The following is a 14,988-nucleotide window of genomic DNA, read 5'->3' as shown; positions in this document are numbered from 1 at the left end:
ACAACTTTGCGGCCGAGTGGAGACGGTCGCCGATGACGTCATCGCGCACAGTGACGCTCATGAGAAAGACACCAACAGCTTTAGCGATCAATTCCACATCAGTCAGTCGGGTAGCATTTCCGCTACAATGTTAGTCTTCAAAATAAAAAGCCGTAATGTCGGTCGTTAGTCTTATCGAGAGCCCCACAGTATGCAAAAGCTCCATCTGACCAGCTCAGGTATTATAATGGCAGTTAATACAAAACGGTGTCCGCCATCATATATGTTTTAATATAACAAACTGGTATGTCTTTTTACACTACTTCACTTACCGGACTACTTTATTTCCAAAATCCCCAAGCGGATGTGTTTGTGTGCCACTGCTGACATCGGTAACGCTATCAAAATGCTCATTGTCAGATTCGCTCCATTATCGACGTCTTTTTCGCCAAACTATCCTAGTTGTTAACCCAGCAAACAAACTATGACAGTCGGGACGGAAGCTGACGGCCCATAGTCTGCTTGTTCGTGGCGGCTGGAGCGGCTCTGCCCGGCTCCGACATATGGACTCCTCGGTGGGCAAAAGGCGGAAGACTGCGCATCCACACGCCGAAGCCAAGATGCTACACGGCCGCTAGTCCACGGTTAGCCAAATACTAACCCGCACTTAGCTAGCTGCTACTCTGCTCCTTGGAAACTTCTAGTCAGCTTCGTGCTGACTCGGCAGGTAAACACTCATCTCAGCTAGCTAACGCAAGCGAGCCACCGTGCTCGTTTCAGTTTGTTTGCCACTTCCGCGCTAGTTCTGTACGTGCGCGCGCGCGTGCATTGTCTATGGTTGTCGCCACGCCGCTTCCGGTCTGTCTTGTCATTCCTGAGCTCGTTGATGCACAAAGCGTGCGTGTACGTGCACTGTTGTGAAAGCTTGTTGTTGTTGGCAGGTTTGAAAGGTGGGCGATGGACTTGCATTCGCCACAAGGAGGCGCCGTCAACTGAAGCAGCTTCCACCCTCCCGAGGGACGATGGCGAGCCGCAGGAAGTCCAGCACGCCGTGCATGGTTCCTCCTCGGGAGGCGCTCCACTCCGATCAGGACACGGAGGAAGTGACGGATGAGGTGGAGTCCGAGGATGGCGAGTTCAGTGTCTCCAGGCCTGTGGGGGGGAGGGGTTACTCTCACACAAGCGCCACCGAGGGAGGTTACGAATGCAAGTACTGCAACTTCCGGACGTCTCAACTCAATTTGTTCACCGTGCACGTGGACTCTGAGCATCCCGATGTGGTTACCAACACGTCGTACGTGTGTGTCGAGTGCGACTACCACACCAGGAGGTAGACTCCGCCCACCTCTGTGTGTTGTGTGGTTATTTGTCCTAATGTGCGCTCTCCTGCAGCTACGACACGCTACTGGTGCACAACGCTCGCCACCACCCGGGCGAGGACAACTTCACACGCACGATGGTGAGACGTAATAACGAGACCGTCTTCCAGCAGACGGTCAACGACCTCACCTTCGACGGCGGCTTCGTTAAGATGGAAGCCGGCGAGGGGGAGGATGTGTGTCGGAAAGGCATCGCCCTCAGCAAGACCCCCATCATGAGGAGCAGGGCGGAGCCCAAAAAGTTCACAGTCTCGCACAAAATGGCCATCGAGGACGGCATTAAAGTGGAGAGCCAGGACGAGACTGACGAGTACGAGGACCCGCCCACACTGTCGCCCGTGACTGCCACCGGCCCACGACTCGTCCCCCTCTCGTCTCCCCTTCACGTCCAGACGGTGTCCCCGAGCTTCGTGGTGAACAGCGCCAACGTGCTGCACGTGAAAGGCGGCAGCAGTGGTGGCACCGTGCTACCCGCTGGGACGCTGGCCCAGGTTCTGTCAGCTTTGCAGAACCAGCAGAACCAGACGCAGCTCCTCATCCCCGTCAGCAGCATTCCTGCCTACAACGCTGCCATGGACAATAACGTTCTGCTGGTCAGCTCCTACAACAGGTAGCCACGCCCACAGGGGCGGCGTTACACTTCCATGTAAAGAATTGTGGCAGGAGGTCAAAGGTCTTCTCATGCGCAGGTTTCCCTATCCAGCGGTGTCGGAGGTCGCCGCCTTGTCGTCGCAGACCAAGTTCAGCGAGGAGAACATCAAAGTGTGGTTCTCCGCCCAGCGGCTCAAACATGGCGTCAGTTGGACACCCGAGGAGGTTTGTACTAAGGATCGACCGATACGTTCGATTGCGTTCTTTACTTGAATCGGTATCGGCCGATACGCGTGTGGTTTCGGGGATGTGCATCTTAAAACTACGACAGAAATGTTGCACATGGTTGAATGGAAGATTTATTCCTTTTAAAGTTGATAACGCTGTTTAAATGTTTGTTAAAGAAAGCTCAATCCTTCTGTGTTCAGTGTTTACATTTAACTAAATATTTGTTTATACTTGAGACCTGGAATATTTGTTATTATTGTCATTTTTTTCATGTAAATTGAGGCAGCAAAAGCAGTATCGGCCACAAATATCGGCCCAAGCAAAATCGGCCTTCGGCTAAGGGTGATGGAAAAAAATCGGTATCGGCATCAGCCCGAAAAAAACCATATCGGTCGATCCCTCGTTTGTACGACTTTCTCAGCCCAGTCCGCGGGAACCTTGTAGAAGTCACCCGCTTCTCGTTGGCAGGTGGAGGAGGCGCGCAGGAAGAAGTTTAACGGCACTGTGCAGACCATCCCCCAGACCATCACTGTCATCCCCGCCGCCAACGGCCTGCAGTCCATCTTCCAGACTTGTCAGATCATGGGCCAGCCGGGTCTCGTCCTCACGCAGGTGAGCGGGGTCGGCGGCACCGTGTCTGTGAGGTCTCCCGTCGCTCTGACCGTCGCCGGCGCTCTCGGCAACCGGCCCAAAGCTGCTGAACTCTCCACATCTGAGTCGAAGACGGAGAAGGTGTCCTCGCCGGCCTCATTCGACTCTGCCTCCAAACCCAAAAAGTCCAAAGAGCAGCTGGCCGAGCTGAAGGCGAGCTACGGCAGGCGTCAGTTTGCCACCGAGGCGGAGATTTCCCGCCTGATGCAGGTCACCAAGCTGTCGAAACGCGCCATCAAGAAGTGGTTCAGCGACACGCGCTACAACCAGCGCAACTCCAAGGACCTGCACGCCGACAGTCCGTCCGGCAGGGGGCCGGCGCCTGCTGCAGGCGCCCAGGTGGCAAGAGGCAGTGGAAATGACGCCGATGCCGGCGACAACGCTGCCGCCATTGTCATCGATTCCAGCGACGACGCCAGCGACGCTTCGCCGACGTTCGCAGCTTCCCTGGCCTCGCCCCGCACCCTGGGAGACCGCCGCGCCAAACTCCGCCACGCCTTCCCAGACTTCACGCCCCAGAAGTTCAAGGAGAAGACTTCAGAGCAGCTCCTCCTTCTGGAGTCCAGTTTCCGCAAGTCCGACACGCCGTCAGACGACGAGCTGATGCGTCTGCGGGCGCTCACTAAGCTGACGCGCCGCGAGGTGGATGCCTGGTTCATCGAGAGACGCAAAACACCTCAGGACCCGCGCTCGCTCGATGGAAAGACGGCCGAAGACAAGCTCAGACCTGCCACCACTCGGGAACGCCCCCCAGTGACCCCCTCGGGCCGCAGGATGATGAAGAAAACGCCCGAGCAACTCCACATCCTGAAGAAAGCCTTCGTCCGCTCGCAATGGCCGACCACCGAGGAGTACGACAAGATGGCGGAGGACAGCGGCCTGCCACGCACCTACGTCGTCAACTGGTTCGGAGACACGCGGTACGCCTGCAAGAACAGCAACCTCAAGTGGTTCTACCTGTACCAGAGCGGCAAGGTACCCCACCCCCCCACCATGTGACATCACGTGACGTCGTGACGTGATCATGTGCTTTGTCTGAAGGTGGACGAGGCGCTCAATGGTGGGACCAAAATCCACAAGAAGTCCAGGAAGCGTTTCCGGGGTTGGTCCAGGAGAACACGTCGGCCGTATCCCTGCAAGCGCTCGCCACAGGGGGGCGCCACGCCCGGCCAGGTCAGTTTACATTACCCTTCTGGAAATGCTTGGTTCTGTTCAAGCAGACATTTTGGAATTTGCTGACAAATACACGACAGAACAACCATTCCCACCCACATTCATACCTCTGGACAATTAACCGAGCATGTTTTTGGAATTGGGGAGGAAACCCACGCATGCACGGGGAGAACGTGCAAACTTCACACAGAAATGGCAGAGGGTGGAATTGAACTCTGGTCTCCTAGCTGTGAGGCATGCGTGCTAACCACTCAGTCGACGTGCAGCCCACCTAAATAGCAATTAATGCAACTTTAATTCCCTGAATAAAACACATTTCTTCTTTCCAATATATTTTCATTAACAAGTTCCAAAAATGAGCCTGCACGGTGGAGGTGTGGTTAGCTCGCAGGCCACACAGCTAGGAGCCATTTTCCTCCTACGTTCCAAAAACATGTTAGCTTCATTGGCCACTCCCAATTGTCCATAGGTATGAATGTGAGTGTGAATGGTTGTTTGTCTATATGTGCCCTGTGATTGGCCGGCCACCAGTCCAGGGTGTACCCCGCCTCTCGCCCGAAGACAGCAACCCTCATGAGCCAGACGATGAGCCGTAGAGAATGAATGAATGAATGAAGGAGTTCTAATGAATGAAGCCTTTGGAGCTCGCCCCCACCCCCACCTCCTTCAGGATGAGGGCAGTACTGCAGGGCCTCCCATGTAGCATTTCTGAATTAGCGAGAATAATGATGTGACTTCCACGCAGGCTGTGGAATGTCATGCTGCCACAGATGGATCATTATCAGGCTGGTATCGTGGAATCGGGACATAATACCAATAAACGTCTTCTCCACGCTTCTCCTCCATTCCTGAGGAATGGAATCTTCTCACCACCTAAGATCCTATTGAACAGCCCAGTCAGGAACTCTACTGCTGCCTCTCCTAGACACTTCCATACCTTCACGGGTATACCATCAGGACCAAGTGCCTTCCCACTATTCTTCCTTTTCCTACTTCCTCTTTACCAATCTTTGCTACTTCCTGGTCCACAGCAGACACCTCTTCTACTCTTCCTTCTCTCTCCTTTTCCTCATTTATCAACTCTTTAAAATACTCTTTCCATCTTCCCATCTCACTAATGGCATCTGTTGGTACACTTCCATTCCTGTCATTGACCACCCTGACCTGCTGCACGTCCTTCCCATCTCCGTCTCTCTGCCTTGCCGACCTGGAGAGATCCATTTCTCCCTCCTTACTGTTCAACCTAGCGTACAAGTCATCATAGACCTCTTGTTTGGTTTTTGCCGCCTCTCCTTTCACCTTAGCATTCATCCCTCTGTTCCCCTGTCTACTCTCTTCAGTCATCCCCTTGTCCCACTTCTTCTTAGCTAACCTTTTTACCTCCAGGACATTCTTTACCACCTCCTCCTACTCTATTCCTCTTCCATCTCCACCATGATAGAGCCAGTTGAACCCTGCTCCTAAACATCTAGCCTTGCTACCTTTCCACCTGGTCTCCTGGACACACAGTAGTCTACCTTCCTCCTCTGCATCATGTCAACCAACTCTACCTTGTCCTGTCATAGTTCCAACATTCAAAGTCCCTGCTCTCAGTTCTCGGTTCTTGGCGCTCCTCTTCCCTCTTCTTACGTACACATCTTCCTCCTCTCCTTCTTTGAACAACAGTACCCAATTTCCACCCGCACCCTGTAGGTGAACAGCACCGATGGCAGTCGTTAACCCGGGCCTCGACCGATCCGGTATGGAAGTATGGATTTGCATAGTTGGTTTGGCAACATGTTTACATGGGATGCCCTTCCTGACACAACTCTCTGTATTTAGTCCAGGATTGGGACTGGCACCACAAGGCACTGGCTGGTACCCCAGTGGGGCTCCATAGAATACCAATGCTATTATGTCACACCATGTGGAAGACGTGACTAGAGGAGATAACTGTTGGTCATTTCTTGTCTCATTAATGGACAGTACTACTGCAAGGGTGCAGTCACGCTCACACAGGAGCTGCTGTCAGCCGCTGGCGCCATACACAATGCTAACCATGCTAACACAGACGTACATGTCACTTCTCACAGATATTACATCCAACATCTGGACTGTATTTCCTGCAGTTAGCCATCTTTAGGGCTGAAATGCTCCCTGGGGCCAAGAGTTCAAGGAACGTGCTGACATTTGATGCTTTGGTTCAGCCACTCGAACTTGCTAGTGGTTAGCAAGTCATTTCTAGAGTGAATATGAACACCCTCGACGCCATGTTTGTGTACAAGACAGACCATTTGTAGCACGTCACAGAAAAGGAGCGCTTGATTCGCTCAGAAAGGCGAGATGACCCATGCTGTGCTGTTAGGTGGTTGGCCAGGCTGGATGGTGCAGGACGTCTCCGTGTGCCAACATCCCACGATGGACACCTGGCGCTGGCGACAGCCAACCGCTGCTGGAGCCAACCCAAGGACTAGAGCCACCTGGAGGACCCTTGAACATTCCACACTCTGCATGTGTGACACGCTGCTATATTCTGCATCTGCAGGGGGAGTTTGTTCCATCCTTCATACCTCCAAGGTTGCACAAACTACTCTTCCATCTGCATCTCAATTAGGGTGGCGATGACGTCAAAAAATACGTTGACGTTTTTATGCTCTCAAAGGTTGCGGGCGTGGTGGAGCCTATCCCAGCTGGACGGGTGGACAGCCAATCACTGGGCTGGAATAAATTAAAACAGGGAAGCAGAAAGGGAATCCAGCTGGAATAGGTGCAGATTGTGGAAGATGGTGAAAGCTTTGTGAGTGTGAGCTGGAAGGTGCTTGTCACTGCCGCCCTTCTATGGAGAGGAAAGCCAGCACCTTCTTTTCAACTTTATTGAAGTACACAAATATTAGCCATTTAGCAGCAAGTCAAATGCATGAAGGATGTTTGGATGGAGTGGTGAAAGAATGAAGGATTGGATATCCAAGCTCACCAGGAGGTGATGGGACCTTTCCAACAAAGTAGCAGAAGTTTCCTTGAGACGGACAGGGTGGTGTACTTCATACACAAATGTGCGTGTGTTGCAGGCCAAAAGCGGCAAGGCGGTCCTGAGGGACTACTACCTCCAGCACGGCGTCCTGAGGGAAGGCGACGTGGATGCGTTGGCAGCCAAGTCGGACATGAGCGAGCAACACGTGAGGGCGTGGTTTTGTGAGTTGGGTCAGCGGGCGAAGGAAGGCAAGGTGTTCAGCGAGGTGGAGGAGGAGGAGGAGGAGGAGGAAGCACTAGAACATGCGGACAGCGAAGGAGACATGGACGTGAAAGAACAAACCGATGATGACTGCAACCCGGAGCCGGAAGAGGAGGATCATGGTGAGTTGTCTCCTGGCGGGACATCACAGCAAACGTGAGCAGGCTCTTGCTTGAACGAGTGGTGAGGAAGACACGGTCGTCACAGGACAGACCTTTTATTGTGGCGGGAACAAGCCAGCTTTTATATTGCTTCTTTCTCTCGGCTGCTTTGTATGACAGAGAAGATTGCAGATATTTCTCCGAGTGAGACCTCTTGTATCCAAATACTTTTCCAAGCTGACCTTCCAAGCGGACTTTTATTGTGAAAGGACGTCCAGTGAGTGCCGTCAAGCGTGTTTGCCAGGACAAGAAGGTCATGTTTTTACTGGACTTGATCACATCACGGCTTCCTGGACTGACACGGTCCAGCACCACGTCAGCCTTGCACACAAAAACACTTTCATTTGTAATTTAGTGCACCCACTTCCTCTTCCTATTTATTCTCTTTCAACTTTGACCTTGTCATTTGCCAGGAATAAAAAGCTGAAAAAAAGCGAGTGTTCCTTACCAGCCTTACCCAACCTTACCCTTCCCAGCCTACAATGGCAGGCACCGTGTTGTGTCAGCAGATGGCAGCGTGCCCTGCCGCTGCTTCCTGCGGTTGGCCTCACAGAGCTCTGCGCACCTGTTGGTTAGCGTATGTTAACGTGTTGCGGCGTGTGATGTATAGCGCCATTAACACGCATGAACTCGTCTTCAAAGTCTGTCACTTCCTACTAAGCGCTCATCTTTTCCTTACATTCCCTCGGCGCCACCAGTCCCCGAGGAGCAGCTTCTGGTGGGCGGGGCTTCTTCAGGCCTACAGACTCCAGACGCATCCACCGGGTTGCGCTGGCTGCCGATGATGTGCGGCGGCGTCCAGAAGACACCCGCTCGTCTCCAGCAGGCTCCCAAGACATTTGCTTTTTGACAGGAAGTTGAAACGCTGGATGATGAAAGCTGAGACGCAAGCGAATGAAGTGGCACCGGCCTGACAGGAAGTGTGATCACAACTCGCGGTGTGCGTCTGTCACTTTGGCGATGAAAGCGACCGTGAGCCTCACAGGAACAGTCACATTCAACTTTTCTGCTTTCAGCTCCAGGAAAACATTCCTCCTCCATTTGCAAACGCCTCACATGACCCCTGACCTCTCCAACAAGCAGTGTGCGTGTGTGACACATTCATCAGGTCCATTGTCCCACAGAATGTCCCACATTCAAGAGGACAGGTGTGTACCAGGCCCAATGAGAAGGCAGGACAGGAAGTCCGGTGCGTGTGTGTGTGTGTGAGAGGCGTGGCTAAAGAATAAAAGGAGGTGATTGGATGGTTCCAAAAGAAAAGGCTTATTGACAGCAAAATCAAGGAGAAGTTTGTCCAACCAGTACGAGGATACATTGAGGCATCCTTCCTGTGTCTCCATAGCAACTCCCTGACCCCACCCCCCCCCGACGCGGCTTCAGGGCGAAATCGGGACAAAACCTGAGATTACTTTCTAGGACGGAAACATTACGGACACATTAGCCGCACAAGCTAGCTGCTAACGGCCAATAAGGTCCGGTGTCACGTGGGGGGTGGCGGGGGGCAGTCACTGTTGCCAAGGTGATGTCGGATGAGGTTGACAGGATCCATGGTCATGGTGTCGACCAGCAGTCCTCGTGCGTGGTTTCCATGGCGACAATGATGCTGGCTCCTACTCGCACCTGAAAGGAAGAGGACAGAGACAGGTGAAAAACCACCGTCACCTGGCTCAGGACTGATTCTGGTCCAAAGCCAGAACCTCTTCAAGTCGCCTCCAAAGGAGACGCCTTTTCTTTGTGTCGGCCATGTTGTTTTGCATATTTGCAATCTGTCAGCATGACGCATGACATCGCTTTCATCTGCATGCTTTGGCACCACAGGGGGGCGCCGCTATTTTAGGCTGCTCCCTCCCCAAAAACACACACACACCCGATTTACCAGACAAGACAAAGGAATCAAAGCTTGTTTTGCTGCTGATGACATGGCACCACCCAATCATGTCCTGAAAGCACATGGACGTGTGGCGTAGATCTGGCTGCCACGCAGCGTCTTTGGTAAGCATCGTGTCTTCCATGGCCATTCATCCCTTTCATTCATCTTCTGTCAAACAATGGGTGGAAAGTAGACGTGAAGGTGCTTACCTCCAGCTTCCACCGCATAGAACCCCTTCATCACGCTACGTGATGTACCCGTCTCACCAGTACATGCCATCACCATGCAGCTAGACAACATTTGACTGAATAATGGAGGAGGACTGGTTACCTTCTCTGGATCCGTGTTGTCATAAATGGCCATTCTCTTTAGGGCTATCTAGTACGCTCTATGCCAACAAAGGTGAAGTTGAAATGTTTAGTATATTACTATTATTGTGGGTTCCGGGCTAAGACAGGGTTGGAATGTAGGCAGTTGATTCGCCGTAGTGACCCCTGAAGGGAAAAGCCCAAAGAGAAAGACGAAAAAGTGCTAAGCGAGAAAAAAAATAGTGAATAAACAAAACCACAGCGTTGTTGAACTTCCTGTTTGGCCACATGTTTTTTTTGCATTTTCTTTTCCTTGTCTGTAGTTGCTTTGTCTCTGTCTCTAGTCTCTTCCATCTTCCGACACCCGCTTCCTCGTCCTCCTCCTCCTTCTCCATGTTGCCCTAATCAAATAATGCTGGTGGATATATGCTTGTTTCTTTACTTCAATGGTGACAAGCAATACAGCAATAAAGACCAAGGTGGCACAGTCACCTACTGGTTACCATGTTGGAGGCTAGCATGACGGAGGCTAGCATGACGGAGGCTAGCGGTTGGCGTGTCGGAGGCTGGCGTGACGGAGATTAGCGGTTGGCATGTCGGAGGCTGGCGTGACGGAGGCTAGCGGTTGGCGTGTCGGAGGCTGGCGTGACGGAGGCTAGCGGTTGGCGTGTCGGAGGCTGGCGTGACGGAGGCTAGCGGTTGGCGTGTCGGAGGCTGGCGTGACGGAGGCTAGCGGTTGGCGTGTCGGAGGCTGGCGTGACGGAGACTAGCGGTTGGCGTGTCGCAGGCTGGCGTGTCGGAGGCTGGCGTGACGGAGGCTAGCGGTTGGCGTGTCGCAGGCTAGCGGTTGGCGTGTCGGAGGCTGGCGTGACGGAGGCTAGCGGTTGGCGTGTCGCAGGCTAGCGGTTGGCGTGTCGGAGGCTGGCGTGACGGAGGCTAGCGGTTGGCGTGTCGGAGGCTGGCGTGACGGAGGCTAGCGGTTGGCGTGTCGCAGGCTAGCGGTTGGCGTGTCGGAGGCTGGCGTGACGGAGGCTGGCGGTTGGCGTGTCGGAGGCTGGCGTGACGGAGGCTGGCGGTTGGCGTGTCGGAGGCTGGCGTGACGGAGGCTAGCGGTTGGCGTGTCGGAGGCTGGCGTGACGGAGGCTAGCGGTTGGCGTGTCGCAGGCTGGCGTGACGGAGGCTAGCGGTTGGCGTGTCGCAGGCTGGCGTGACGGAGGCTAGCGGTTGGCGTGTCGCAGGCTGGCGTGACGGAGGCTCGCGTTTGGCGTGTCGCAGGCTGGCGTGACGGAGGCTCGCGGTTGGCGTGTCGGAGGCTCGCGGTTGGCGTGTCGGAGGCTCGCGGTTGGCGTGTCGGAGGCTCGCGGTTGGCGTGTCGCAGGCTGGCGTGACGGAGGCTAGCGGTTGGCGTGACGGAGGCTCGCGGTTGGCGTGTCGGAGGCTCGCGGTTGGCGTGTCGGAGTCTAGCATGACGGAGACTAGCGGTTGGCGTGTCGGAGTCTAGCATGACGGAGGCTAGCGGTTGGCGTGTCGGAGTCTAGCATGACGGAGGCTAGCGGTTGGCGTGTCGGAGGCTAGCATGACGGAGGCTAGCGGTTGGCGTGTCGGAGGCTAGCATGACGGAGGCTAGCGGTTGGCGTGTCGGAGGCTAGCATGACGGAGGCTAGCGGTTGGCGTGTCGGAGGCTAGCATGACAGAGGCTCGCGGTTTGCGTGTCGGAGGCTAGCATGACAGAGGCTAGTGGTTGGCGTGTCGGAGGCTAGTGGTTGGCATGTCGGAGGCTAGCACGATGGAGGCTAGTGGTTGGCGTGTCGGAGGCTAGCGGTTGGCATGTCGGAGGCTAGCACGACGGAGGCTAGTTGTTGGCGTGTCGGAGGCTAGCGGTTGGCATGTCGGAGGCTAGCACGACGGAGGCACAGTCAGGAGATCTGGGCTGGCATCCGTGTTGGAAAATGTCTGGAGTTTACACGTTCTCGGCCTGTGTGCATACTTCACACTAAAACACTTGACGAAAAAACTGTTTAGGCAAAGAGAAAATGCAGACATGTGACATTCTGGAGGGAACACAGAAAAATCCAAAAAGACTCGGCGACACAGTACCTGCCACTGATGCGGTCTTGGAGCTAGTTGTGTTGCTGAGTGCTGAGGCTGTTGGTGTGCTGTTCCATCAGCCAGCCGAGCTCCAGCATCTTGCTGCCGCTATTGGCCACGTCTACTTCCTTGCAGCTCTCACAGGAAGTGGACAAAGCAGTTTTTGGTAGCAGCCCCTGGCCTCCGTTCAGTCCAGTGTCTGGGAAAAGTTGGCCATCACAGAACCAGCGTGCGAGGGCCTCACCGGCCTGCCCGGGAGGAACCTCCGAAAGGCTCATCCCTTCGGTTTGTGTAAAATCTTTGAGGAGCGCCCCACATTGGCTGTTCGGAGGCACTGAGCAGGAATTTTGGTTTGGGCTAGAAAAGGGTGGCAGCAGAGCTGGGATTTTAAGATCCTCCACACTAGAACTCTGCTTGTGAATCCCATTGAGAGGTTCCATCAAATGTTTGTCCACTTCCATCCTCTTTGCACCCATTGAGTTGAGGAGAGCTAGTTCGAGGTTATCCCGAAGGGCTCGGCGTTCTGCAAACCAACCATCAATTTCCTGGTGGGACAGAGAGGTGGCAACTGCCAGACTTTCCACACCGCAGTGGGAGAGGAAGCTGTTCCTCTGGAAGTACTCCTCCAGGATCTTCAGCTGCTCCGAAGTCTTCCCCTTCATTCTCTCCAGCAGTGGAAAGTGAGTCAACACTGACGACCTCTGCTGGGAATCTGCTTTGGTCGCAACCAGAACCTGGCCTTCCTCCGGCACATCAGCTAAGTCACCAGACATCCCGTTAGCATCCTTGACAGGAATGAGCGTCGTGTCTCCTTGCAAGGTGCCTTTCACATCTGCACTCCGTTGTTCTTGGATACCTGGAACGTGGACCAGGGCTTCAGACTGGATGATGAGAGGCCTCTTCACCTGAGCGGTCCCAAGTTGAGACAAATTTGGGAACATCACATCAGCGGTTGGCAAAACACTTAGAAGCTTTTCTTTGGAAGATCGGGGAATGAGTAACGAACTTTTAAATAGCGGGGAAAAGGTGGGCAGCGGAGCAATCATTGGCCTCGTTAAGGACTCCGGAAAGACAATGGACGGCAGCGACACCACCGGTTTAGTTTTGGCGTTGGAGAGACTGTTCCCCCTGACTCCTAGTGATGATGACACTGGCATTAAAGACACAGCAGTGGGTGGCTTCTTCCTCTCCGTGGTGACCGGGGGAAGGCCTCCCAGGGGAGCATTCAAATGGCTGTCTTTTTGAAAGGGAGGAGGTGGAGGAGGAGCCATTAGGGCCTTGTCTTTGTAGTCTCCTGGACTGGGAGCAACTACCATGACAGGCCGCTTTGACTCAGGACCAGATTGAGACATCAAGGACCGTTTAAGTGTGTCTCCTGACAGAACCTTTTTGGTGTCAGAATTGGGGTTGGCTGTTCGGTTGTGCTTCTCCACTGCCGCCTGATGTGAGGCTTTAGTCGACTGTGAAGAGACAAAACCTGTGGGCGGAGCTGGGAAAGTGTGATGGGCGGCAGGGATGGAGCCGTTGAACATCTTTTTTCTGGCCTCCTCCACCTCCTCTGGAGACCATGTGATTCCCTGCTTGAGCCGCTGGGTGGTGAACCAAACTTTGATTTGTTCCTCCGGATGCTTGGAGGCAGCCGTCAGCCATGACAGTTCAGCGTGCGTCGGGTAGGGGAATTTGTTAAACGAAGCAATCAGGGTCAGGTTGTGGTCCAGGGTGGGATTATATTTGGTGGTGTTCAGTGGAACGGCTACTTTTGGTAGACAGTTTACATTCGGTGGGCGCTGGAGCACCGGGGTGACATGGGACAGGTCTTGGAGGATGCAGGGCTCTGGAATGATGATCGTCCTGTTGAGGCTGACGGCCGTGATTTGGTCCTCCTGGTCAGGGACATGACTGTCCCCACGGAGGACCTCGAAAGAATCTGGAGATTTCACTGTGGTGGAGAAGCAATGTGGGAACAGGCCAGCTTTGCTTCCAGCATGCTCCAAGATAGCCTGATTGTTTTTATAAATCCTCTTGAATTTGAAGTTGTTCTTGTCAGCATGATGGCTCTTGTTGTGCTCAGAGAGGATCTCAAACTTTTTGGCACTGAAGTCACAGTTGGTGCAGTGGTACTGTGGATTGAGGAACACGTTTGGGTGGCTGGAGTCCATGTGCGCATTCAAATCAGTCAGGCTCTGACACCGGAATGGGCAGCATTTGCATTTGTAGCCTTTGGCTTTCTTCTGAGACTGGTGGTCACTTTCCAACACATCCGTTTCCTTTTCCTTGTCGTGGTGACTCGAATTGTCGTCTTCTAATGCCTCAGGATCTCTGTTTTCACGGTCCGGACCATGGCTGTTCTGCACGGGATCAGTTTTCATCCAAGCTTCAGGATTTTTTGCGAGGTTGTTTTCTGATAACATTTGGATGTCCACCACTTCTTTCGGAGTACTTTGTCCAAGGACTTGTACCATGCAGGGGGAGGAGGACTTTGTGCAACCGGACATGATGTCCTCAGACAAGGATGGCGCTGCGATGAGGAAATGGTCTGTCGTCAGTGTGTCAGCTGAGCCGGACGTCCTGGGTGGGCATCACAGACCTGGCAGACAAACATTGTAGACGTTTAAGACAGGTGAAAGCTGAACAACAAGCATGCACACAAGACCATGTTGGCACAAAAGATGTGTCAGGCGGTGCTGCGGCTCAGACTGGACCTGGGAAATCTCCTTGGGTCGCTGGGATTGGGACACCCGCCATCACCAAGTTCTGGGCAGGTCACAATTCCTGTTTGTTGATGTTTGATGGAGGCTTGATGTGTAACACGGCTGTGTGTGTGTGTGTGTGTGTGTGTGTGTGTGTGTGTGTGTACCTGCAGTACAACCAATGATGCTGGAAGCTTTCAAAGCAAAGTCTCCTTCTGGGTCCCAACACTTAATGAAGCACTGACTCATAAAAAAGTCACGGGGATGGCTGTGTGTGTGTGTGTTACAGAGCGAGCAAATTACGTTACCATGGCAACAGCAGCAGAGGACTCGTGAGGTGCCCTTGTGGCGTCACAGCAACGCAATGAAGATGAAGACACACTCAGGTGCTAATTGCAAGTAGAGGTGGGCACTGATTGATTGATCCCTCGTTACATGGGATGAAGGAGGAAAGATGACAAGTCAAAGGTCAACATGATTCTCACGTCACACATTCCCGATAACATGCACATTCCTGAGCATCTCTGCGTGTGTTTGCACCACCGCAAAATAGACGGTGATTGGAGGAAGGATGCAGGGACTTGGGGACGGGTGAACTTAATTCATTTAATCTCATCAAGACCCCGCCCTCCAAAACCCAATCACTTCTGCACAGAGAC

The 14,988-nt window shown here is 53.6% G+C and overlaps 2 protein-coding genes across 8 annotated transcripts; one reads left to right on the top strand and one right to left on the bottom strand.

Annotated features, from left to right (window-relative positions):
* Positions 1–157: 157 nt before the first annotated feature.
* On the top strand, positions 158–7,873 carry LOC131101882 (zinc fingers and homeoboxes protein 1-like). 6 transcript variants are annotated; one of them, XM_058047280.1, is made up of 8 exons: positions 348–706; positions 930–1,309; positions 1,372–1,968; positions 2,048–2,174; positions 2,646–3,803; positions 3,870–4,001; positions 6,346–6,557; positions 6,643–7,028. In XM_058047280.1, exons 2-8 carry the CDS (start codon positions 1,002–1,004, stop codon positions 6,710–6,712), a joined length of 2,604 nt encoding a protein of 867 aa, XP_057903263.1. In that variant the 5' UTR covers positions 348–706; positions 930–1,001; the 3' UTR covers positions 6,713–7,028. The 6 variants fall into 6 exon arrangements, with proteins under 6 accessions (XP_057903262.1, XP_057903263.1, XP_057903260.1 ...); XM_058047279.1 differs by lacking the exons at positions 348–706; positions 6,346–6,557; positions 6,643–7,028 and adding exons at positions 158–218; positions 7,049–7,873; XM_058047277.1 differs by lacking the exons at positions 6,346–6,557; positions 6,643–7,028 and adding an exon at positions 7,049–7,873 and having other exon boundaries at positions 348–623.
* On the bottom strand, positions 6,094–14,226 carry LOC131101891 (zinc fingers and homeoboxes protein 2-like). Of its 2 annotated transcripts, none has more exons than XM_058047291.1 (2): positions 11,649–14,225; positions 6,094–8,993 (listed from the first exon to the last, which is right to left on the bottom strand). In XM_058047291.1, exon 1 carries the CDS (start codon positions 14,132–14,134, stop codon positions 11,672–11,674), a length of 2,463 nt encoding a protein of 820 aa, XP_057903274.1. In that variant the 5' UTR covers positions 14,135–14,225; the 3' UTR covers positions 6,094–8,993; positions 11,649–11,671. The 2 variants fall into 2 exon arrangements, with proteins under 2 accessions (XP_057903274.1, XP_057903275.1); XM_058047292.1 differs by lacking the exon at positions 6,094–8,993 and adding an exon at positions 11,545–11,565 and having other exon boundaries at positions 11,649–14,226.
* Positions 14,227–14,988: the final 762 nt, after the last annotated feature.

Source organism: Doryrhamphus excisus, chromosome 14, assembly GCF_030265055.1.
Source record: "Doryrhamphus excisus isolate RoL2022-K1 chromosome 14, RoL_Dexc_1.0, whole genome shotgun sequence".
Taxonomy (NCBI): domain Eukaryota; kingdom Metazoa; phylum Chordata; class Actinopteri; order Syngnathiformes; family Syngnathidae; genus Doryrhamphus; species Doryrhamphus excisus.
This window is presented reverse-complemented; position numbering and strand designations above follow the sequence as displayed.